The sequence below is a fragment of the Anser brachyrhynchus genome (assembly GCF_964034855.1).
Source record: "Anser brachyrhynchus genome assembly, contig: SCAFFOLD_63, whole genome shotgun sequence".
Lineage (NCBI taxonomy): Eukaryota > Metazoa > Chordata > Aves > Anseriformes > Anatidae > Anser > Anser brachyrhynchus.
The window spans coordinates 766,662-793,301 of NW_027663488.1; the positions used below are offsets into that span (position 1 = coordinate 766,662).

The following is a 26,640-nucleotide window of genomic DNA, read 5'->3' on the forward strand; positions in this document are numbered from 1 at the left end:
GCTTTATGATTACAAGCAAAACAAAAAGCAACAAAACAAAACAAAAATTATAAAAGCAGATCTGTCACTGGAAAAATACTGCAGAAGTCCAACACTGCCTGGAATTGCTAGCATGCGCAGACAGGACAGATTGAAGATTTAATAAAGAAAAAAAGGAAAATCAGCACTTCAGATCTGAAGTGCTAAAGTTTCAGTTACCTAGGGTAAGAAAGGGCGTCACTGGAGTACCACTGGGTCCAGAAAGTTCTGCCGATTTTACAACGGGAACACTAAATGTAAACCCAATCTGCTATGAACAAGAGAGGTTTTTCAGATTCTCAAGCCACAGGAACTCCAATCGAATGCACACACAAAACCAAATCTGAAAGCTGCTCTTCACATTTGTAGCACGCATGCTGAATGACAAATTATAAGCCAGAAGCCTACATACTTTTCTCCATCAAGGCAGATTCTGCTTTAGTGTTCTGCAACAGCCTACTAAATGCCTAAGAAAAAAAGTCAAGCTCCTTTATTATTTTACTTACAGAAGACGTAGGTAGCACTTCTGCCTCAGTAGATTTCACAACTGGAGATGAAAACGCAAACTCAGGACTGCTAACAGTACTTGTTGGTTGTATCTGTATTTTCAAAAGAATTAAAGGTTTATATTTAAGAGCAACAACTACCTGAATTCACTATCCAACAGAAGTCCCGCAGTGACGTCAAAAAACCTGATGTTTGAGTTATTTTGCAGATAAAAGTAATAATAAAACACAGGGAAGTTTCCAAGTGGGTATAGGACAATATCTTCAAAACCAAATTCCAGAAAATGAGAGGAAAAGCTGGAGATGCTACTTAGGTCTAAATGCACGGAAAAGCAAGCCAGGAAGCTGAAGAACGGCAAACTCAGCCCAATGATACTCCAAGAACTTCAGCAAACACCTCAACATGTTAAAGCAGCTGTCTACTTCAAACCGTACAAAAAATATTTCAAGTACTCTGGAACAGATTAATGTTTATTTTATTGCAATAATATGCCAATTATTGCACCCTAGGCTCATTCTATGTGAGGCTCATATGACCACGTTACCTCTAATTTAATAACTTAAATAAAGTTGTGGTTTAACCATTGCAGGCAACTAAGCACCACACAGCCACTCGCTCACTCCCTCCAAGTGGAACAGGGAAAAGAACCGGAAGTAAAGAAGTAAAGTTGTTAAATTTGAGGTAGCATTAATGACTCATCGCATGTAATGGCTACCTGGAAAGACAAATGCCATAACCCTGTACATACTCCCCACTCCTTCCCCTTCTTTCCCCCAGCATTTATTGCTGAGCACGATGCTAAATGGTGTGGAATATCCCTTCGGTCCTCTGGGCTCCGCTGTCCTGGCTGAGTGCCCTCCCAGCCTCTTGTGCATCCCCGACCTCCTCGCTGGCAGGGCAGCGTGAGAAACAGAAAAGGACTTGTCACTGTGTAAGCACTGCTCAGCAACAGCTAAAACACCAGTGCCTTACCAACACTGTTTTGCTCACAAATCTGCAACACAGCATCATCTACTACGAAGAAAATTAACTCTACCCCTGCCAAAACCACTATAAATAACTTGGCATAAAGTCCACACCCCCCTTCCCCCGCAGACTTCCACAGCATTTGAAGCAGTTATACAATCACGTTAAATGGGAGTTGGCAGGCTCTAAGACTGAGAGAAGCAGAATCAAAACATTTATGCCTTTTTCCCCAAACTGGCATACAACCCCAATTCATTCAGCTGCGTAGAAACTAATATTTGTTAGTTTCATGAGCACCACAGAAAAAGTCAACTCGCAATAAAGCAGTATACTCATTGTAAACATTATTTATAGCATAAAGATTTACCTTGCCCGCCGCCGTCGCTGCTGCATCTGCCATGCCTGCCGCCTCCGTTGAATTTGCCACGCTTGTCGTTGCCGCTGTTGACCTTGATATGTCCTTTGTCATCAGCAGGTATGGCATGCCCGCCGCCATTATTGGATATGTCAAGCCTGAGGGCACTGTTGAACATGTTATGCCTGACGTCGCCGTTGTATATATCATGTCCTCCACCTCCTCCTCTGATAGATCTGTCAAGTCCTCCACCTCCGATGGATCTGTCATGCCCTCCACCTCTGATGGATTTGCCATGCCCGTCGCAGCTGCTGGAGTTGCCGTGCTCATTGCTGCTGTTGAAACAGCGCTCGGTGACGCTGAGACAGCGCTACTACCAACGAAACTGGAATTGAACTGAGGCAGCGATGCAGCACTGATGGGTAGGGGTATTTTCGGTAGCACTGGTTCCTCCACTTCCTAAAGTTGCAAATTTTAATTTTTCTTATACAAGACATACTACTTTCTCACCCCATCCCACCCAATTTATTAACAAAATTAAATAGAACAAAAATCCATACAAATTAAGAGAAAGCAAGTTTCCAGAAGAAATCCCGATCTCCCCACCTCTGTCTACCACGTCATTTTAATTTATGGCAGGCCTGCTTCCACATTATACTCTATTCAACAACTGTACAGCTAGAACACTGAAAGTTAACTCAAAACCTGTGCGGAACAGAGATGCACAGATCACATTTTTTTTCTTTCTTCTCTGTACTTTAGTCATCAAAGCTCTAGAGAAGCATCATCCTTTCTAACTACCCTCGCATGGCTTCAATTAAGAGTACACTCTCAAGACAAGTGAGAAAGTGTTCCTCTTGCAAAATTAGGCAGGATAGCTGCCAAAGTTTCTAAAGTCACTACAGCAGTGAACGTGGAAAAAGGTAATGTTTAAAGAAGCAGGTAGGTTCAAAAACCAAACTAAACACAAAAAGCACCAAAGAAAGTCAGACTAGCAGCACTGAAGATTGTGTTCTGGTAAATACAGTCTATACCATGTATCAGGATGCAAATATAAAAATCAGAAAACAGCCTCTTAACAACTTCAATTTTCATCCCTGCCACTTACTTTATTTGATTACTAAGATTGGATGAGTTATGTTTTAAATGGCATAGGAAATCTGACCAAAATTTGTACAGTACTATCATGATCTACTTAGAAATGACTAGGCAGGGATGTAAGTTGGTACTACTGATATTCAGTGCATCCTGTAGCTTACATCTGTTTCACAGTTTTGATTTGAAAAGTTTATGGAACTTTTGATATTTGGACCATTATTTTATTTGCGTTACAGGAATAAACAACAGTGTTTACGATTTCTTTATATTGCATCATCCAGAAGTCCCATTTAATGATTTGAAACTTAAATTAACTTAAATACTTAATATTAACTTAATATTAATTAAATACTTAATATTAACGTAAATACTTAAATTAACTTACAGGCAGCTTATATAACATCCAATAAAAGAAAAATTAATCTGAATATTCATGGTCATAGTTTTATGGAATAGATTTTTCCTATTAAAATGAGAAAAAAACTCTCTCACAATGAGTTTGGTGAGTATCAAAAACTGAGTCATCGTTAGCAGACATGCAGAATGCTGTCTTCTACTACTCTTTCAAACTCTTGGCCTGTATCTTTCTGTATGACTTAAATATGAAACCAAAAATTAAGCTTTTTTTTTTCTTTTTATACTTGGCACTCGTTTCAAGTATCATTCCTGTAGAAAAACTATACAAACCTTCACCAAAACATTACTTCTCTTCTTAGGACTCATTCATTCAATTGCTAACGAGAAATGTTATAGTTTGAAGAATCTCCAAGGTAAGAGAATTAAAAATTTCAAAATTACATAAGCAAAGTTCAGGTATTCAAAGACAGGAAATCAATTGGAGCCTGCTCTGAAACCCACAAGAAAACAAAAACAATGCAAAAATAAAGCGGTATTGTTATAATTTACTATGATGCAATAAAACTGACACACTTAGCTAGTTACTTCAGTAAGCTCAGTGACAGCAATTAATTTAAGAGTCACTTACCTGTTCTTGTACAGCTCTTGATAAATAGTGTATTCCTCTTTCCCTTCTCATTTTGCCGCCTCCGCTACTCACTCCTGAAGACAGACCATTGGACGCAGCAGTACTGAATTTGTAGCTGGTCACATTGCTAGCACACGACAGTACAGAAGTTGGGGGAAACAAGAGAAAAAAAAATCACCAGCCAAATTTTTTTTCAAGATATTAGAGCTGTTATTAGTCCTAGAATTGAAACCTGCTGATCAGAAAAAAACTAAAGCTGTCTCACAAGTTGCTAAACGCTGGTAAATACTTGATGTTCTAAATAGGAAAAACTTTATTAACAGCAGCAATGAAAAGGACATACATAAGTGCACCGTTCACACGGGAACAATGACTAAGCCAGAAGACCTGAAATAGAAGAGCTGATTTAGATTGTTATTTTCCAGTGCTTCCTTTAAATAGGACTGGTTCTCTGATTCTGCGATGCACGTGTATCTTTTGCAGGGATATAAAAGAACAGCTCACAAAAATACAGAAAGAGTGCACATATGCACACATACACATGGGAAACACTGCCAACAGCTCTGATAGAATAGGGACGCCTTAGACTTGTGTGGCAAGGTAATATGGCCTAAGCTTCAGAAGCAGCTCTGGCTTTCATGTGGCCATCAGCAGGAACAGCAGAGGTGTTTGGGTATGCCAACATTCCAGAAGTCTTTTCAGACGTGAATACAGATCCCTTTTGTAAGGCATACAAAGGCGTTTTTCTGGTACTTAAAAAAGCCTAGCTCAAAACCAGAAAGATATCCTAATCCAAGAGCAAATGGGGAAAAAATAACCCAAACCAGAAGTGGAATAGGGAATAACTCTAACAAAAGTACTATGGCAAGAAAATGAAGTATGCCTGGAAAAACTGTGACCTCAAAGCTTATCTTGCAGCCAATCAGTCAGTCAGTACAAAAGTGCATTAGATCGCACTGGAAGACACCAGGTCAAACTCCCACAATACTGAGGAGGAGAACTGGTCTAAACTTGTCAAATACTTGACAACAGCCTGCTTAGCACTGTAACTGCATAGAGAAAGAGAGATCCCTAAGGCAGATGCTCAGACTTTTCTCTAATCCAAACTGTCAATCCATTAGAATTCTGAAAAAAGTCTTACATCAAAATAGATCTTCATTCAGACAACTATCGCTTGCCCATAACAGCCCATATTCCTCTTTCTGTTAACACCTGTGAGCTTCAAGGGGGCAAAGACAGTTGTCAGCCTTCAAGCAAGTCTAATCTACAATTGGACTCAGGATATAAAATATATATATATATACACACACACGCATAGATATATAGCATTGGTGGGCCAGAGATTTACTGAGTATTCCAACTCAACTGTCCAAAGGGACTCTTGCCAGCAGATCAGTGTGGTGCTCCTGCTCCAGAACATGGCACCCAACAGAGACCAGCATCACAAAAAACACTACCACCACTACCTACTCTACAAACAAAAGGTAGGGCACTGCAATAAACTTTGTGAACGAAATCAAAAGCAGTGTGAGTTTTCTGTATCTCCTTCCTAAATGGAGAAGTAGAAAGGAGTTCTAACAAAGACAATTTAGAACAGTTTGAAAAAAACATAATTAAAACCCAGCACCTGATTGCACCTGTACCAGAACCTTAAAGCCAGTCGCTTCCACCCCTAAAAAGGTGGTTGTTGTGAAGTCCAACTTTTAGATGCCAAAACAAAGTGTTGAGTTCTTTCTGCAAGCCAAAGAATGCCCATGGTCACCTAAGAATTGCTTGGCAGATGACCATAGAGTCAACAAAATTCCCTGCTACTGTTCTTTGAAAAGAGCGACTCCCTAAAAACCGAGTGCAAAGTCCCTTAACTCAAGCATTATTACCCAAAACACCATTTGCCCAGAAGGAAAAGCCATCAATATTATCTGGAGGATAACTCATTTGACCTAAACCAAGAAAGCAGTATAACACAAAGCAGTCTCCTCAAGAAGAAATTCAATTAATTCTGCTGGATTTTTTTTATTTTAGAGATGAGTTAGCATTTGGCCTCAAATGATTCTAAAGAACACATGGTCTTCATGTGAACTCAAAGCAGACAATTAACTTCATCATGAAAGGAGTATTAAAAAAAAGAATAATAAATCATAAATCTTCCTCCATGTTTTTGCTTAAAAAATAAAGAAAAAAACACATCAATAAACATCCTCCTGAACTGTAACTCACTTCGCCTACTTCACCTTCTAAAGAATGCTTCAGAAAGAATCATCCCATTAGGACAGAGCTTTCAAACTGCAAGCAATTAAATAGCTAAAACTAATAGCTTTTCCCCTAGGGAACATTAAGAGGGACAAATTATTTTGTTATAAGTAAACTGAGTTATAAACCATGAAATATCTGTCAAAGCAAAATTTGTAACGCTACAGATTTAGTTAAACTACAAAATGAGCCATATTTCCTGTAGAAGGAAAAAATAAGGCCTCCAATAGCAAAGATCCTTTCTGTGGATACAGCATTATAACGTGCCTCGTTTCCCATCTTCGTATCCTTCTCAGAAGATAAACTTGGGATAAAAAGTGGTGTATCAGTACTTTTATTCTTGCTCATCTTCCTTCCTTTCATAAAAACAACAATTTTCTCAAAGTTATATTGATCTTCAAACACAATCCAGACTTTGCAGCTGCCTCAAAATACAAAATTTTCATTGGATTTCCCATTCCTTTTACTGAGAACTGTCACCACCTTTCAGGTGCAGACCGTACTGAAAAAGGAGATTTCTTTCTTTCTTCAAGTAAGTTTTAAATTAATAGATGTCATACCTTTCAGATGGTTCTGCTCGCTGTTCTGCAGGCAAAGTCTTCTCTCTCATCCCCTGCAAGTTAAGTTTAGTTCAAGACTTAGCTGAATATGTACAGAATACACAAAGTACCAACAACCACTTCATGTGGTTTTTTGTGGTTTTTATTTTATTTATTTATTTTTAATTTTATAGCCCTGAATACACCTCACCTACTTAACGTTGTTCCCTAATTCAGCATTGTGGGTACAGTTCAGTTAAATTTTGGGGCTAAAGTAAGCATCACTGCTTCACTCAGCATTGAGGACAAACTGATAGAACACTAAATCAAATTTGTCAAATCCTCTAACAAAGAAAGTAATTATTTTAAACAAAATGACAAAAATTGTGTGTGTGGGGGGGAGAGTTTTCATCAAAACTTGTGTTTGCCAACCCCGTAAAAGGGACATACTTTTCTGTTTTCTATCATTTATCAACAAACAAGAAAAAAAAAACTCTACCCCCCTAAAAACTAAGCAGTTGCTGCTACATTCATTTTAGAACTTTACCAAATGGAGATTGTGCTGGCTAAACAATACAGAGATTGAAAGAGTTAAAAGCAATAAGCAACCAGTATTACTGTCCACTTTGATTTCCAGCCTAAAAAGCCCATACACTTAACACGTGGTCATTTGTACACTCAGACTGATACTGGAAACACAGATGTTTTCGCAGAAAGAGATGCCCATTTAATTTTATGGAAAATTTATCAGACTCCATCTACTCCAAAGCAATCAAAACCGATAACTCAGCACATTGTCAGAACTCTCACTTGGAGCACATAGCTCACCTGGAATAGTTTACACAGAACACGAGCATGTTTCATCAGTGACAGCTTTGTGTACATGAGAATATAAAAGGAAAACATTTCTGTCTTTTAATATTCTTTCACTGAGAACAGGATGACTCAATAGCACATCATGACATCGTGAAAACAACCACAAGACACTGAGTGTTCCAAAAACAGAATTAAATCCATAAAAGCTCAATCTATTTCACAATGGTTCCCACTGCCTTAAAGCTCGCCTCAAACATACTATCAGTACTTTTTGCAAAGATAGGATAACAATTGGTTTGAGAAACATTCCAAGACTGGAAAAAAAAAACAGGCACATAAGGACTCAAAAATGTACTCACTTGGTACTTTGTGTCTACTCTCTGGCAAATTTTGCTGGACTGAGTAGTTGAAGTCGGTGATGGTTCAGAATACCGCGTATAACGCATCGGTTGACGGTTTACCGTTGGTGTCACAAGTCTCTTAACAGGTGGAGGCTGGAATGCATTCTGGGATTCCAGCTTTGAAAGGGAAACAGCAATCAATTTATCCTTACGTCCACCCAAATTAATTCCAATATTTATTGATGAAAACAAATTACAGAACTATAAACCTCCCCCCATCGGTCTTGGCACTCAGTGAATACGATTTGAAAATTCTGAAGACCGTTCAACTTGTAGAGGGAAATCACCAGAAAACCAGTAACAAAATCCATAAAGCTATATATAAGTAGCCAAAGTCTGACTGAATTCCATTTCAAAATTTGGCAGTTAGCTTCATAGACAAAATAATTCATGCTACCATAATTAAAATAACCCATGTTCCTAGAATATGCTCCTATCTTTTCCTCTGCCCACACTGTGATTTTTTTTTTTCAGTAGCTTAATTCATTAATTTAACATTCGAAGTGTTAAGCAACTAATTATACAGGCTTCTGGGCTTCACATCCCCTACATTTTCCCTCTTCAAAGTTACACAAACAATAGAACACACTCAAAAAAACCAACTTGTCAGTCTTACAATAATCTCATTCATTAAAATATGATCCAATGCTTTACATGTGCATTAGATGCACTTCAAGTAGTGGGTTTGACTTCCCTTTTCAAAGCATTTTCACAGACCAGAGTTAATTTTTAACACAGACCACTGCGTGTTCTGCAAAACTGACTTAACTGAACTGTCAGACAGAAAACAAACCCTAAAGGCTACAAGATTTACCGATGGCTCCGCCTGCAGTCTTAAGGATCAGAAAATACAGTCTTAGGAAGCATGCTATTGTTCAAATCAATACCAACAGGAAATTTTTGTTTACGCTGCAGCTTTAATTTCACAGTATCTCCCAGCTCTTAGTAATAGGATTCACACTCTCTCTAAAGTATATAAAAATACATCTTTCTAAAAAATATTACATTCAGTTTGAAACCTTGAATAAGACATGTTTTATGTAAGTTCACAAATCTACTTCGAGTGAACGACGGTTCATTGCTGGTTTTAAAGGTAAAAAAGAAAAATATTAATTCCCCCAGTTAGGCATTTAATACACCAAGAGCTATTCTGCCTGGTACAGTTCCTTGAAATAAGAAAAATACCACATCACTGCTACCCACTGCAGAAGTTTAGCCCGAGTGCACAAGTGTTCCGTCAACCGCATGTTCACTTTAGCAGGAAAACACACGATCGTCTCCTCAGCAAATAATTGCTTCTCATCACGGGCTACCCTTCTCCCGCCACCATTATGAATTCTAGTGTTATGAATAGACAATCTATCTCCTTTCACCCACTGACAGCTGCGTGCAACATTCATTTAGTGGCTGACAATTTCAGGCTCTCTGTTGCAAATCTGGCAGATCTTTCTTAATGCCTTATCACAGGTGTATTGCTATAATATAACTGAGAATTCACACCAGATTTGGTTTTAGTTATTTGGATAATATTTATGATATACTTCACTTCTCCATGCCCTTGTAATTTGGCAGATGGTGAAAAGATGGTCCAGGAAATCTGAGATGTTTGTAAACTCTGAAGTGATTGTAAACTTAATTATACATCCATCCAGTCAAGGAATTGGCACAGAAACTTCTTGAGACACTGTCCCTTTTCTCATTAGAACAGAAGATGAAAAGTTTGCACATCTTGTTATTTCCTTCAGTCACCTGATCTTCAAGTGGTCATCTAAGGGTTTTGCAATTTAATAAGCCCAAGGATACCCCTACCTAAAGTCATCAAAAAAAGATGACTAGTTTTCATTTTTTAAAGAAAATGAAAGGAAATCATGCTTTACCACAGCATTATCACCAGTTCTGTGCTACCTCCAAATAGGAATTTAGGAGCGTTAAGATTTATAGCGTCGGAAAAGAAAAAGAAAAAAAAAAACCTCTACCCCCCTAAAAACTAAGCAGTTGCTGCTACATTCATTTTAGAACTTTACCAAATGGAGATTGTGCTGGCTAAACAATACAGAGATTGAAAGAGTTAAAAGCAATAAGCAACCAGTATTACTGTCCACTTTGATTTCCAGCCTAAGAAGCCCATACACTTAACAAGTGGTCATTTGTACACTCAGACTGATACTGGAAACACAGATGTTTTCGCAGAAAGAGATGCCCATTTAATTTTATGGAAAATTTATCAGACTCCAACGATGGTTCATCGCTGGTTTTAAAGGTAAAAATGAAAAATATTAATTCCCCCAGTTAGGCATTTAATACACCAAGAGCTATTGTGCCTGGTACAGTTTTGCAATTTAATGATACCCCTAACTAAAGTCATCAAAAAAAGATGACTAGTTTTCATTTTTTAAACAAAATGAAAGGAAATCATGCTTTACCACAGCATTCTCACCAGTTCTGTGCTACCTCCAAATAGGAATTTAGGAGCGTAAGATTTATAGCGTCGGAAATTAACAATTTTCCTCCTCTTTACTTTGAATGGTGATAAAAAGCACAAAAACTAGTTTTCTGTGCCCGAATGAACACGGAAGTCTGTACAAAGTCTATATGACCACTCAATCAGTATTTTTCTATTTGTGATCATTTCTTCAAGAGCAAACTTGCCTCAACAGGAATTTTAATATGCAGCTTCACCCCAAGTTGGGGGACAAGATAAAACGACTTGGTGTGTTCTAGAGTTGTTGCTCTCAACTTACAAAGATAACATAATTCTTAACCTGAGTAATCTTCACAGCCCATCATCTACTGTGGATACATGCCAATATTAACTTGATTTGATGTCTATGTCGTCACTGAGGTTTGAGAAAATTTTTCTAATAGTGATAAAGCATTGAAAAAGTTATCTACCTCAGCTTAAGACATTATTGGTTCTTACCTTTCTTCGTTTGGACTGGAAGTCAGTAATATCCGGTTTATCTATGTCCGGAGGCTAAGGGAAAAAACAAAGCATAACTATTAGAGGGCAATTTTTTTTTCCTGAGAGAGAGGGTTCCCTGCAACAAAAATGTGGGGGTTCATGGTCAACTTACACAACACAGCGGCAAAAGAGATGTCATTCTTTTAGCATCCTGTTGAAAAAATAGCGCAATAAATTAAACCGGCCACAGCGTAAGGAAGAATAGTTTTATCTTTATCCTTTGATGGCACATTTACTAAGTTTTATAAACACATGAAGCAAAAACAGATTAAAAGAAGTGCTATTTACCAACAAAGCGGTTGACAGCTTCTCCACTGCCTCCAAGATGCACCACGCTGAGGTACTCAAGGTAGCGTGGGACCACACAGTTTCTTGTCTAGCTTTCGCTCTCTTTTGTGCCTGAAAAATTAGCATTTTAAGTGTTACAATGGTCAATTCTCAGCTAAGGAGGCATGTATTTTATGTCCCAAGGCTACACTGATGATACAATCAATATATTCTGATGACAGAGAAACATGCAGTCACTGGGAGTTCAAGCCATAAAGAAGAGAATACATTCGGAGTTTAATGAAGTTTACCTTGGGCCTCAGTGCATCTTGCACGTGCTTGTTGCACGAGCAATAAAAGAACTCCGTACTTGTAAAAGGTCAAGACGGATGATGCCAGGACTGCTAAGGCCTCCGAAGCAGTAATCAGGGAAACAGAACTCAAGAAAAGGCTTGTGGTACAGAAAGCATTTTCAGTAACAACACAGACCTCAGAGTTTCACGATGGTCTAAGTGTACCATCTTAAAATCAGTGTATACAATCATAACCAGGAACTAGTTTTACTTCTCTCTTGCTTCCTCCCTTCCCCCAAGATTAAAGTTGGCTGCAAATCTTTGTCTTAAAAGATAAAGATCTGATTTAAACTGTAACAGATCTAAACATTACACTGAAAAAGTAAACTGTTTATTTGCACCACCCAACTTCAAATATCAGTCAAAAACTTCCTTTGGTGTGACTTTTTTTCTTCCCAGGTTAAACCCCTCATATAACCACACTGTGCTTATCACACGATGTGAAGACAGGAAGCAGACCACGCAGCATGTAAAAACACAAGTGAGACTCACAGAACCACAGAATGGTTAAGGTTGGAAGTGACCTCTAGAGATCGCCTGGTCTACCCCCCCGCTCAAGCAGGGCCACCCCGAGCAGGTTGCCCAGGACCATGTCAAGTCAGCTCTTGAAGACCTCCAAAGAGGGAGACTCCACAGCCTCTCCGGGCAACCCGTGCCAGGGCTCCATCAGCCGCACAGTGCAAAAGCATTTCCTGATGCTCAGACAGAGCCTCACGTTTCAGTTTGTGCCTGTTGCCTCTTGACCTGGCACTGGGCACCGCTGAAAACACAATGGCTCTCTATGCTCTTTGCACCATCCATTCAGGTATTTATATACACCAATAAGATCCCCCCTGAACCTCATCTCCTCCATACTAAACAGGCCCAGCAGTCCCTGCCTCTCCTCAGAGGAGAGGTGCTCCCAGTCCCTTGATCTTCTTGGTGGCCCTTCGCTGGACTCTCTAGTACCTTGCTGTCATTCACAGCAAGCAGCAAGAAGCAAGCTACTCTCTCCTTTAAAAGCCTAGTATTTTGGTTCCTCTTTTTACCATAATGCAGTAATATTGTAAAAAACAAAAATAGCCGACCAAAGAGGGTTCCCAGCTTTGCACCACAAGGTTTCAAGGTTTCCCGTAAGTGAGGTACTTGTACTGCCCTTTTTCCGTTGCACAAATGGACTGTCAGAACAGAGCCAGCAAACCCGCGTTTTCATTTTCTTCAAATTCCTTTTGATTTATCGATAAAAGTCACTTTCATTTAAATACATTCCTACCAAACCTGATTTGACTTTCCTTTTCGATTCAGCTCTAGCTAATCAGAGTTGTCAGCAGTTTTTATTTGCTATTTCCAAGAACTCTTGGGGGCAAATAACTCTCTCCAAGAACTATATGAATCATTCAAAACAGAAAGCATGTTACTGCTTATCTTGGGACTGCATTTAGTCCTGCATGCCTCTGTGTAACAGAAGAACAAAGGATCAGCAAAGTTGATTTTAGATATTTTCAAAGACTGCAGGTTTATACAACATATCCATAGCATGAATGTAGGCATGCTTGGAAAAGAAGATCCACAGATAAATATTAGCCAGGTTTGACTACTGTAGCTTTTGCTACCATAAACACAAGTTTTCAAAGTTATGCTGTCATTGGTTTTTTTGCATCAAGTTATTTTAACGTAATGTAGTCAGAGGCAGACAATGGCACTTGAATGGAATTTTTTGAAAGACCTAACAACAGAGGAAACCCCAACTACCAACAACTAGCCCAAACTGTCATTCTTGTTCTTTCTGACAAGTATTACCTGTGGTAAAAACTGTCATTAAAGAATTTAAACAGAAATCAATCTCGTCTATTTTTGTAGACCAAGAGGGCAGAAGAGCAACTGTTACCACATATTCAGCTCCCTGCTCAAAGCTCCTTTGGCAGTGCTGCTTTTTTTATTTCCATCACTATTTCCCACTACACTACTTTTCTCATACCTGATAAGGTTCCGTCTTTGGCTGCCTTGATCTTACAGCTGCACCACCGGCATAGGCCGTCTTTCCGGGGTAAAATGGAGAAAACCCAAGCTGGTTTTGCTTAAAAACAGACGTGCTTCCACGTACCTACGGAAACACAGTATGAGAAGTGGATAGAAAAACAGGTACACATTCAAACTGATTAAAAGAAATACTGTGCAGTACTTACAGGACACAGTCCTCCAAAAACAAATAAACTGAATGCAGGTTTCTTAGAGCTAGCTGCAGAATGCTGCGAGAGGGAATGAGTTCTTTCAGCTTCTGTGGGCCAGAGCAGTGACGATGAAGTATTTTTTAAAACTGCAACATCTGCCAAAATGACGTATGCTAGATGTAAATGCCTCTCGTACGTACAGAACTTTAACAATAAAGATCACACTAATTCAAGTTCTTCAATACAGAAAAATAAGCATGACTTCAGCTTCTTTAAATAGATCAACTTCACGTACAGACTGAAAACCAAGTATCACCTACAAACTTGAAAACTGTTCACAGAGCTGCAAGTAGTTTTCACCAATAAACATCAGTGCATTTGTACGGACAAAGCTTTTTTCTGTGTTGGTAAAAGGCTGGAGGCCAGCACAGATCATAATCGCACAGGTTTTAAACCTGGAAGATTCCCCAAAGGCTGCTCTAAGAGTTAACGATCTTCTGCCCATGTATGTTTTACGAAGACACACCAGAAAGTTCTAGTGCACTCAGGTTATATTGCTAAAGCCCAGCAACTCTACTCTCAGCTGTACAAAAGTTCTCTGGAAAACCTGCTGAGCACACGTCAGTCCCTGTCTATATGGGGGACTAGAAAAAGCTGCAAACCTGCTGTTCGCCCTTTCAGCGAGAAGACCTACGTACCAACCTACATCGACACGATGCTTATTTTTTATTTTAAAATGGTGTGCTTTCCTCAATGAATTTGGCAAAAGACATGAAAGTATTGACAGCTGAAGCCTTCTACCAAGAAAGGTCAAAAAACAGCCTATAGCTTATGTCAGAGTAGTTTCTTTATCTTCTCTTGCTGAAACACAGGAAAACATCTCGTGTTCCTATTTGTCACCTGCACTTATTCACATTTAACCAGCTGTCTGTTAGATATTCTGAGTCACTCTTCCTTCTAGACAATCAGCCTAGTTGTCAAGCTACGGCAAGTCAGCCTGATTTCCTACCGTCCCAGTTCAAAATTTACATATAACCTAGCTGAATGTGTATATTTCAGCATTGACTCTTTCTAACATCAGGGTATCATAAACGTATTCCAAAGCACGCTTCTATTAAAAAGGTGATAGGATTATATACTTCTAAAACACTAAAAATTCAATTTAATTCTCGCATCCAAAGTTGACATTCACCTATTTTATTTACTAAGGTGATGTGGAATATTAAAGAACGCAAGGTACTTCACATTAAAAAAAAAGTCAATTAAACAGAGAACACAAAAATCACCTTCATCAGATGCTCTAGAGGAGGAATCACTGGTTGTTGAGATGTTATCATCGTCTTGTTGAGAGGTAGAATCTTCTATTTCTTTTATCAAGGACAGCCTAGGACTGCCAATGCCAAATATAGAAGATGTCGAGGGCTGACAAGGTGGGACAGGAGAATCCAGCATGGTATAATTCAGACGGCTCCGATGAAGAGAGGGCCTTGTTAACACAACTGGGAAGTTCAGTGCTGATCTACTTGTGGATGGTTCTAGACAAGAACAGGGAGATAATTAGCTTTGCTATAGACAAGCTCACAGAAGCCAAAACCTGTTTCCTATCGACAGCCATGCTATTGCCAAGTTCTAAGCGCAAAAAGAGAGAAGCCAAATTTAACTTCTTCCTCACCCAGATACGGTTGCATCTAACTGTCTGGCTACAACAACAACACTGCTTGCGATACACAGTATTAATGTTGCATCCAGAAGTAGTTAACTATGAGGTTTTACAACACCACATTCTGACCCCGTGCTCAAATGCTCTAACGCTGACTTGGCCGTTCACTAAATCAAACATATATACTCCTTCTCCCATGTACAGCTTGCAATAAGCTTTACAAAATTTGAGATTACACGGTAAATTACAGATAACACTGCAGCTTCCATAATATTGGAACAAAGGTTACATTAATCTGAATACACAACATGAAAATGAACGTTTGCAGTACTTTTTTCCCAAGTTCTTCCATATCAGCTCACGTTAGAGGCAAAACATCATCTCCTACCCATTAACTATTGGGATTTTGACCCAAGGGACAAGGATGTTGACCCAAGTAACCAGATGAGCATTTTTCCCTCTTGAAGCAAAGGGTCTGCAAACAATGCCAGTGGCCTGGAATAGGTGGCCTTGAAGTCTATCTTGCTAAATGAATGGAACTATTCATGGGTATTTTGCCTGATGAAAGCCTACTGTCTCTCCCAGGAATCTGGGCAATTCAAATGACTTTGAGCCACTATCCTCTTGATACTTGAACTGAAGCTTAAACTAGTTAGTTCAATCTTCATAACCACTGCAGTACCACTAATTAGCTCTCCAAACCATGAGCAGATTTTTAGGACAGCACCATTTGAGATACAGAAAGTTCTTCAGGCGGAAGGCCACCCAATATAGGCTCCAGCACACTGATACCTCAGAACTGAAGAAACACGTTGGTTTCAAAATGTAGTAATAATTAAAAAAAAAAATCTTATTCTTAAGCATAGTAAGCAACACCCACGGACAGCAACATAAGCTGCAAAAGGTTCCAGGGTGTCCACCTGCTCCTGATCTCCTGGAGTTAGCAAGCTTGCAGTGCAGCTGTTCTTACTGAAAGCTCCTTTCACGCAGTTACATAGGAAAGCCAACATGTGTTCCTCAGTCACGAAGACCTTCTCTATTCTTTTCTCCAAACTCATTCCCAAGCTACAGCTACACAGAAAGCCATCAATCTCCTTGTTTACAATTAGATGAGATTGGAGGCAAAGATATTTCCTCCTTATTTTTTGATTCTGCCAACAACAGAAGCAACTGACTTTCCACATTATCTATGGTTACCTACGCACGCTCAGACAAAACTTCTTTACTTATTAAAAGCTGACTTCCCCAAAACAGCTAATTTAAGAGAAACTCAAATAAGAATAGATGCAAATTTATACAACAGGACTACAGGAACAGTGAGAGGCACTGGATATAAGACAAATTAATCTTTCATGAGGTAAAGGAGTTGCAAACCTCGTTGCCAACGGTCCAAACACCTTTTCAAAGACACCCCCTCCCCCCGCGTAGACCTTAAAGTTATTGAATATTTTAAGGATAATAATCTCATAAACCACATCCGTGCACAAGTTCCCCAGTTCACCATCAAGTTAACGAGGAACTTTACTAAATTGATCAAAGCCCAAAACAAAAAAAAACAAAACAAAACAAACAAAGTCGGGACACGAGACGGAATTTTCCTCTGCCATTCTAGCATCTAGTCTTTTGTTTCGAAGACTGCAAAACAAATTAATTTTTTTAATTGCCTTAGGCAATTAGACAGATTTTCATTCCATATCTTTTAAAAGATGGAAAATGCAACCCAGCACACTTGCAAATGACTTATTTTCAGCATTTAGCACCTGGCTAATAGAGTACCTAAAGTTAACTGATGCCTTCCAAGAGCATAAGATGTATGCTTCGTAACTGTGTATACAGTTTAAAGCTAAGACGGTTTCACAAACAGTTGTTTTGACTTTTTTTGGGTTTTTTTCATTCTGTCAAAACCCTCATTCCAATTTCCTTTTGAAATTCAGATTCAAAACTAGAAATCTGTGAATAAATACAGATGGCCAGAATTCCAAATGATTTTTCACATACCTCGTCTACTAATTCCTGCTGGTTCAGGCGTGAATCTCTCATCGATTATGGTATCTTCATCTGAATAATCGTGGTGATAGTTTACCGGAGTCTCCTCCTGGTTTGCAGATTCATTTCTGTCTACACACTCCTCCTCACGCTTATTGAAATACTTCTGCAGCCAGGCCGGTACAATATTTTTCACAGTTTCTGTCATTCTGCTAATTAATCCCTGCTTGAAAGAAAAAACACTTGTTTAATTACAGAAACGCAGTCAACAGCATATGCTGGGATACCACCTTCCACGGACCTTGAAGACAGATATTATACAGCAAATATTCAGAAGACGACGACGAGGTTGATCCCTGGCATAGGATCGCTACACTTCTGGTAAACCTAAATTCACCTAAGATTGATTTACAACTACCTATCACTTTCTGCACTTCCAAGTGACCTTGGCAAGGTTCAAAGTTTTGAAACCTCTGCCAAAATTCACCAGCAGGTCGTCAATCTGCAAGGCTATCAGGAAACTCTACGCCTGAACAGCTCCTGACCTACAGACTTGTTCCAGGACTCTTCCTCTTCGCACCCTCCCGTGAAAACCAACTAAACCAGAAGTTCAGCAATTATCTACTGCGACAGTCAGGACCATACTACCCATTAAAATCAGTGAATCTAAATATTTTCAATTTTAGTAATGCTGAATTGCAGTGACTATACGCACAAAAACCAGTTCTGCTCTCAACAGTCAGGCTAACCCAGAAGATGTCCTGGAAGAAACACAGCTATAGCTATAGCACCAGCACCTCCTCTTGCAAGAGCCTTCTAAAGCTGTTGCTGTATTTTGTAGAAGACTGACTCTGCGGCATACATCGGGTACGATCGGAGAATTCCCACCTGACCAAAAGCCCCAGGAACTACGGTTAAATAAAAGATAAATTAATATAAATGAATATAATTAATAATAAAAATTAATAATAAAAATTAATATCCAGAAAGCTGACAATCATGAGCTAGGCATCCTGCTAATCATCCCTCCTGCAGGCAGGGGGAAAAAAAAAAGGTAAATTAGATCCAGGACTAGTTCCCAGGAACTTTGAAGCTGCTAACTATACTGCCTACAGTGCCCAGGCACCTTCAGAGCTTAATGGTAAGAGACAGAGGGTTTGGTGGGCTGTAATTATGATCACAAGCACACAAAACACATCTATTTAAGTATTTCTAAGAATCGACTTATCGACTAAAGTTGTAGGGGGAAGGATGAGAAAAACAGCGGGGTAGGGATCAGAACCAGAGGTATAACCTCACAAAATCGCATCGGTCGCTTTCGTGCCTCCCCAACTGCATCACTGAGAGACAATTAACATTAAGCCACAGAACCTTCTGCAGAGTGGACATGATATTGAAAATAAACTGAAATTAATTGACAAATGCTCTAAGCAAGCTATCTGCTCAAAGCTCGTCCTTTTACGTTATGAACATTTGCACGATTCGTCTGGTTACAAAGCTAACTGCTATAATAAATGCACACATGTAACACCTATCAGTTTGTCTATTTATCAAATCATTAAAACTCTTCCCCGATAAGTTACTGTTAATTTGATCTGCGCTGGATGTGCAGCAGCCATTCTCTGTGCAGAATCCCCCAGATATCCCCACGCACGTGTTTGCTCTGGCACACTCTTTAAATAAACCTACTGGAAAACACGCAGAGATAACAGACAATGGAAAAGTTAGAAAACCATCTCCACTGATTATTTTCAATCCACGTGTAAGGTTTATCAGTTAGCTACACAGTGTCGGCACACGCAAGCTATGGCACTTTCAACATTAATGCACTGTTCAAGCCAGAGGTTTCAACGGTTGCTCTGTAAGCGTGGGGAATGTTTGCATTGCCCTTCCAGGCCAGCTTTAGATGGACAAGATTGATTGTCAATATGTGGTATAAGGGACTTGGCATTTCTGCAAGTGATAAAAACCTAAATGAGCAGCTATCCATGCGTAGCGCTCCCTTGGTTTTGCATATGATAATCAATCCCCTCAGCTACGTTGCTCATTTAATAGCGGAGAGGTTTTGGCTGAACAAACATGTGCAGAGGGCATCTCCAGAGCATCTCTCTGGGCGTCCTGACATTTCTTAGCAAAGAGCTGCTGGGAGGGATCTCGGCGCGTCCCCCCTCCAGCACGGGGATTTTCACACCCCGAATTGACGGACCGCTTTCACCGTCAACCTGCTGTACCCTACAGCACAAACGAGAAGCAAAGCCTGGCAGGTAACGTTCAGAGAATTGATGATGGGCTGAGGAGGGGTGCAGGGAGCGGGGAAAGCCCTGGGGGTGGCACTGGGGGTCCTGAGGGCAGCGGGCTGGGGGTGAAGGGGAGGGGGAGGAGGGGGGTAATGGGCTGGGTAGAGGGGTAAGGGGGTAAGTAAGGGGCTGAGGGGATAACTGAGGGGGTTAGGAAGGGGCTGAGGGGGTAACTAAGGGGGTAACTAAGCCGTTGAGGGGGTAACTAAGGGGGTAAGGAGGTGGGTAGGGGGTAACTAAGGGGATAAAGGGGCGGGTAAGGTAAGGGGGTAAGTAAGGGGGTAACTAAACGGTTGAGGGGGTAACTAAGGGGGTAACTAAGCCGTTGAGGGGGTAACTAAGGGGGTAACTAAGCGGTCGAGGGGGTAACTAAGGGGGTAAGGAGGTGGGTAGGGGGTAACTAAGGGGATAAAGGGGCGGGTAAGGTAAGGGGGTAAGTAAGGGGGTAACTGGTGGGCTGAGGGGGAAGGGCCCGCTGTGGGGGGGCCGCTCCTCACCCGCTTGCTCCTGGCACAGGGGGGCTTCGCGGCGCCCAAACGGTGGCGCCGCCTCTTCACCTTGCCGCCGGCCGCTCCTCCTCCTCCTCCTCCTCCTCCTCCTCCTCCTCCTGCTCCTCCTCCTCCTGATCGGGCTCCTGGGCTGCCGCCCGGCGCCCCGCCGCCACCGGCCCTGCCACCGCCGGCCATGCCGCTGCCGGTCGCGCCGCTACCGGTCGCGCCGCCCGAGGCCATACCGCCCCCCCCCCCGCGTTCGGTGCCGTCACGGGGCCCCCCCGCCCCCCGCCGCCACGCGCCGCGGGGCCTGCCCTGCCCCTCGTGGGAATAAAAATGTTGTTTTTGCAGAGTTACGTTGTTTAAAGGTAAGGAATGGGGTATCGAGGTGTGCTTGCAGCGATAAGAACGCTTAGCAGGCGACCTTGTAAAATGCAGACAACCAGACTCCGTAGAACAATTCGGGGAAAATCACGGTGTTGAGTCAAGTCAGGTAAGTGAAGAAACATTACCGCTTCAACCAGTAAAAAAGTCAAAAGAAATTCGAAATTTAACAGGCCGGCAACTGAAGGCCATGCATTGTCTGGGAAGCATCAGACAGATTGTGAGCCTGGATCACCCCCTCAGCGGGGAAACAGGGGAGGGTCCCGTCATCAAAAAGTATATAAACTGGGTTTTGGAACCAGCAGGGGCGCTCCTGCTCGTGGGACGCCCGCCACTGCGATCGCGAATAAATTCCTGCTTCGCTGAGCTCCTCGCCTGAGCCCAAGTTATTGGCTACGGAGTGTTTCTCACAATTTGGGGGCTCGTCCGGGAGCCAGTCGCCTACTGGGGAGCCCCACCGCCGCAGCAGCAGGAAGGCATGCCCCGCTGATTTCAGCGGTCCTGTGCATCGACGGCGGCGGTTCTGCGGAGAGCTGACAGAGGGCCCGAGACTGATGAAAGAGGCAGGATCCGTGAAGGAGTGGGGAAGGGAAGAAGGCAGGCACTCCGGCTTTGAGAATTGATCCGGTAACTCTGTGCACAGACCAAGGTAAGAAATAGGAAGTATTGCCTTGGGGGTCGGGTGAGACTCTGTGTGCCGTGTGATTGAGACGTACTTTTGTACGGAGCGAGTGTGGAGTCCTGATCCGCGGTTCCGCAGCTCCGCGAGGGGCGCGGCCGGAGACGGACGAAGCGTGAGATAAGGGAGAGAAAGGAAGAGTCTCGGGAAATGTGGTGTATGGTAAGCCCTTGCACGGGGAAGTGCTTGGCAATACACCAGGGAAATTTGGTGTGCGGTAGTCCTCGCACGGACGGGACGCCCGCCACTGCGATCGCGAATAAATTCCTGCTTCGCCGAGCTCCTCGCCTGAGCCCAAGTTATTGGCTACGGAGTGTTTCTCACACCCTCCCCCTCCCTCCCTCGCGCGCCCCCTCCCCTCACGGGAACGCGCGCCCCCCCCTCCCGCTGCCGCTCCCGTTCCTCGCCCCGCCCCGGTCCCGTCCCGGTCCCGCCGCCCTCCCGCTCCCGCCCTCAGGACCCGGCCGCCATAATGAACCCCGGCCCGGCCACCGTAAGCACGGGGCTAGGAGTCACCTCCAGAGCCTCCCCGCGCCGTGGCGCCGACCGCTGGTGTGCCGCAGCACCGCGCCGGGCGTGGGACGGCGCCCCGAGCCCACAGTGCTCGTCAGAAAAGCCCCGCACCGACAACCGATACCCCCGCACCGACAACCAACAGCCCCCACGCCGACAACCAACGCACAAGCAGTGTTTTAGGCCGGATTCGTGGCCCCGTTGGTCCGGGAGGCAGTCGTCACGCTAAATTCTACCCCACGGCAGGGGAACGATGGGCATCGTGACAGATCGCCGCCCCAGAAAATAAACACATAAATAAAGAATAAAAACGATAACGGGACATGAATCGTGCCCTTAATAACAGACATTGGGCAGTGAAATCACCGACTTCTGCAACAATACGTGCTCAGGGAACTGACTAAAACCCCTCCTGCATCGGCCATGTAATAGCTAGGCAAACATCACATAATACTTCCCTCCCTCATGTACACCAAACCTATTAAGGCAACCATAGTAGTGTGATAACGTGATTTTTCTCCTCCAGATCAGCGTCAAAGGCAGCTACGCTAGGTTTGCTCATAAGTTCAAACGCTGCTTTATTTATTTATTTGAATGCCATTTTTCTTATTTAGAAGGATTTCCATAGGGTGACAGGCCTTTAATGACACTCACGACTCAGAAACATTTGCCGATGCAGTCAAACGGTGTCTATTAACGCGAGGCACTGAAGTTAATTGGTATTAAAAATGAGCCAAAACGAAAGGCAAGTATCTGCGTGTCCAGCAGAATGACAGCGATCATCACCATTTGATCAACCTTCCCTGTGAGTTCTATCTGCAAGTTACTTTGAGGTAGCGCTAGAAAGAAGCGGTTGGTCCAGAGCATCCCTGCAAAAAGAAACATCCACGGCTTAAGTACCGTTTACTCTTTTGGTATCCTTTTAAGTACTTTTTACCCGTTTCGGACTCCTGCCTCTTCCCGGCTCACTGATGACAGCATTAGCAGCCCCTCAAGCTACTGTCCTACAGCCTTTCCCATCAGTGAAGAGATAGGAAAAACCCCACTACTTCTTGGAAGAGAAAACCAGCAGGTTTTTGAATAAAAGCACTCTCTGTTGCAGCTAGGTACAATGAAAAGAGTTTATGAAATCATTACGGGACATTCTTGTAGAAAACTTCCTCAAGCTTGGAAGAAAAAAAACATTTCAGCTAAGTAAAACAGAAAATAACTGGAAGAAGTGAAGTATGGCGGTGTTGGAAAAGTTGCTTCAAAGACTTGTTTAATTAAAAAGAAGGAAAAAAGCAAGTTCCTACTGCAATCCCATCTTTGTCAAACTGATGGCGGGCACCAGTACGATGTGTTCAGCTAACACAGGCTGGAAGTTGTAACTGCAGCTGTGAAGTTTACCCAGTAAAAAGACTCCGCAAAGCATTCTAGCAGTTCCGATGCAATCACTGCTTCCTGAATTTGTGACTCACGGTTAACACGGCAGTACAGGAAGAAGTCTGGCATTCACTGTGCTCTTACGGTAAAGAATCTGCCCTGCGCACACCATCCCAAGCCAGGTATGCGCTCCTAACAGGAAAGGACGATAGGCTGATAAGTCTCAGCAGAGGGAAAAAGACATCAGAGAACTACTTTATAACAGCAGCACGCGGGCTGCAACCAACGTTCTCTTCCTCTCATCATTTTCATTTCTGTGGACTCCAAGAGAATACACTCCCAACATTTTTCAGCTCTGGAGAACAAACAGCCCAACCAATCTCATTCACTGAACTACAAAACTGGTATTTTCGCTATCTAGTCCGGAAAAGGAGGCGCACGTCTCTAACGTACAGTGTAGAGACCTTGTTAATAGGCAAAGTCTGCATAAAATAGGTGGCCACAGCCTGATTTTCTGACGTTCAGGGCCTTGGGTCACACACCACCACAGCATCAGACTTAATGAAGTCACCAATCTATGTGGGCCTCTCGTTACACAGGTCACATGTTATGGACCAACCTCTCAAAGGCCAAAAACCAGCACTGATACTGCCGGGCCAATACATATCTGTAGCATCCCATTTCTGGGTGACAACACAATGAATGTTTCCACAAAGTACTCGATGCAACCTAACTACTGTGTTTGGTGATGCAAAGCAAGCCGTGTCAAAGCAGCGTAGCACCCAGGCACATTCCTGGAAGATGTTTTGCTGCTCACATTGAAGAAAATAGATAAAAAAATCCTGTGCAGTTTGCACTTCTGAGCTCAAGTACCACAGCTATGCACTGCAATTGAAGTGGCATCAAACCTTGTAAGGTTTTGAAGCTTCAGCACTGCCATCCAAATTCAAGGAGGCTGCATCTATTATCTTGAATTTGCCCCAGCTCAGTCCCCTGAAACAATTCCATAGACACGTACAAGCAACCCTTTTCCCACCCAGATTCTTTGCTTCATCTATTCCACCTCTACCTTGTGTCATATTCTTATTAATCTGCCCCTCAAAAGACTCCCTGGCTCACACAAAGAAGCAACCCAACAAATCCCTGTTCCCAGCCACGTTGCTTTCATGCTTTGGGAAGAGTTAACTGCAACAGCTCTAACTGTGATGCCACCTCACCCCCTCCACCTATGTGAGGTTCTTTGCCTTCTGTCTCCTCCTACGTGTACACCTGCACTAGAACCAGGAAGAATGTGCTTCCTACAATACTCCAAGAGCCTCTTCTGTTTCAGGATGTCATCATTTCAATTCAGGACTGAAAGTATTCCTAGCAAAAACCCAACAGCTAATAGCTAACAGAAGCAGTTGCTGGTGATCAGCTACAAGTAACCTGGAAGTACTGAGGAGTCACAAAAGAGAATTTGCATTACATTTAAGAACAGCATGCAGCTTAGGACCACTGCTTTCACTGACTACACTAAGCCATAAAAAAGAATTGGATTCTTACCTGCCATCACAGCAATTATGGTTTATGTTGCCCCCAAAACACACACGGCAGTACCAGAACTGTGTCAACTAGCTTTAACAGCTTCCCCAGCTATTAAGTACAGTAATTTCTGCTTCCTTTTTTTTCTTGGAGGAATATTCTTTTGTTTCCAGCCTCACTTACTTATTATACACACTGTTAATTAGCAACTATTTCTCCATACTCATAGGGTTATGGAGTCCCTATGACTGGAAAAGACTCTGTACCCTTCAAGATAAGAACAGCATAAAGGCAGCAACTCGCAAGACTGCTCTAGCTTAAAGCAAAGCTTTCCTCATTGCTCTCATCTCCTTTGACTTGAGTGCTGTCATCCTTCTACCAGAGCTTTAAAAACTTCATTACCACGAATGAAGGAAGACCAGAGCAATCAGAGAGGGTAGCAGAGGGTATAACTTAAGGAGCTGTTACTAGGATTTTTTTGTTGTTCCTGGTGGACTATTTTTCTCCTTGCCAGCAAGGAGGGAAAACCAGCAAGTTGTTTTCTCCAAGATTTTTTTTTTTTAGGTTTAAGAACACGGATTATGTTGTAGCAATTTCTTCGCTGTAAAGCGTCAGCTGAGAAGTCTAACAGTAAGAAGGGCAAGGGAAAACTGAATGCTGATGCAGAGAGTGCCAGCAGACATCATCCTCATTCCACGGGATGTTTGTAGCTATGGCAGTTGAAGTCTACACTTCCATATGCTTAACATACCCTATTTATAAGCCAATTTTAGCTGACCTAGCATGTATCAGTAGTACAGTTAGAGCCAGCAGCCTGCAGGAAAAAGTGGGCACAGGTGTTTCCATAGCAAGGCCTGTGAGTGTCTCCCATACATACTTCCAGTCTAAGCAAGCACATGAAAGGCTTGGCTTGTCGCTTACCTAAGGAACCAGGAAAACAAGGGGAAGCTAGATTTTGCTTGTGTCCTAATGCCCATATAAAAATAAAGACAGATGAAATACCCTTACTACCTTGTTAAATTCCATAAGCCAGAAGAGAACGTGCCTCACACAGGTACAAGTAAAATCCCTTGCTGGCAGGTTTGCAGAAACAAATCTTTTATTTACACAGGCAAGTCTATCTTTAGACCCCATTTACCTCTTTACATTTCTCGAATATTTACATGACTTCATGATGCTCCAAGAAGGGAGTGATGAACAAAAAGATTACAGAAACTGTCAAAAGCATAGCAAAAAAAACCCAACCTATCATTGTGCTTTAAAACTTATGAGCTAGAATAATGTAGAAGAAATGTAGTTTTAGCACTTTGGCCATAACGGTCATGCTCTAGAAGACACTTAAATAGCAGAGGGGATTTCAGAAGTGACCGTATCCAGAGGTTGCCAGTGACAATTCATGAGTGAATCGTAGAGTTCTTCGCTTGTCTCCGTGAATTGTCTGTTCATTTCATCAACATCCAAGTAGAGCTGTGGATCTGAAAATAAAAGCCTGGTAAGTCCAAGTATCAAATCTGAGGCATGCGCACAAAAAAACTTCACGTGAAATGGCTAATAAAATGTATTTTAAGCTAAGTGTAATAAGCTATTAGATCTACTAATTTTAGTGAGGTATTTAGTCCTCTAAAATTTTGAGCCTCACAACTCCAACTTTTGGGAATTTGTATATTAGAAGGCTGGGACTAGAACTGTCTTTCAAGATAAAGACAAAGACAATGTTTAAGATAGTAAAGATAACATTTACGGATAATCAGCCATGAAACCCTCCCAAGAGTCATTTAATTCACTTCTACGGCAATACACGTTACATAGGATAGTTTCTAAACACTAACACAAAATGCCTCCACGTGAGGAACTTTGCAAACCTTCCAGGACACAAATATGTTTTGTACCGTATTTGTAAGTGCAAGCTGAATCCTCCTTTTGGAATCTGCAACATAAGCTTTTACCTCAGGGTGGAGAACAAAGCTTTTGCATATTACTGAGTTTCTAATATAAAATCTGTTTAGCGGAACCAATACAAAGAACAAAATTCTGTCTTAGACCATTTTCAAATGGGAATGAAGGCACAGGTACA

General features: G+C 41.9%; 1 protein-coding gene across 2 annotated transcripts; it reads right to left on the reverse strand.

Annotated features, from left to right (window-relative positions):
* Window positions 1-7,410: 7,410 nt before the first annotated feature.
* LOC308187406 (nuclear pore complex protein Nup153-like) lies at window positions 7,411-26,298 on the reverse strand. Of its 2 annotated transcripts, XM_080609554.1 has the most exons (8): window positions 20,108-26,298; window positions 17,326-17,536; window positions 14,954-15,202; window positions 13,683-13,822; window positions 13,475-13,600; window positions 11,186-11,296; window positions 11,010-11,048; window positions 7,411-10,909 (listed from the first exon to the last, which is right to left on the reverse strand). In XM_080609554.1, the coding sequence occupies exons 1-8, from the start codon at window positions 20,339-20,341 to the stop codon at window positions 10,829-10,831; spliced, it is 1,191 nt and encodes a 396-aa protein (XP_080465680.1). In that variant the 5' UTR covers window positions 20,342-26,298; the 3' UTR covers window positions 7,411-10,828. The 2 variants fall into 2 exon arrangements, with proteins under 2 accessions (XP_080465680.1, XP_080465681.1); XM_080609555.1 differs by lacking the exon at window positions 11,010-11,048.
* Window positions 26,299-26,640: the final 342 nt, after the last annotated feature.

Excerpts from the sequence above, each read along its gene's own strand:
- LOC308187406 (XM_080609554.1), bottom strand. The coding sequence starts at position 20,341 with ATGGCCTCGGGCGGCGCGACCGGTAGCGGCGCGACCGGCAGCGGCATG. Across the intron at positions 15,203-17,325 it reads AGCAGGAATTAGTAGACGAG|AACCATCCACAAGTAGATCA; the intron begins GTATGTGAAAAA and ends GTTCTTGTCTAG. Across the intron at positions 11,049-11,185 it reads AGCTGTCAACCGCTTTGTTG|GATGCTAAAAGAATGACATC; the intron begins GTAAATAGCACT and ends TTTTTTCAACAG.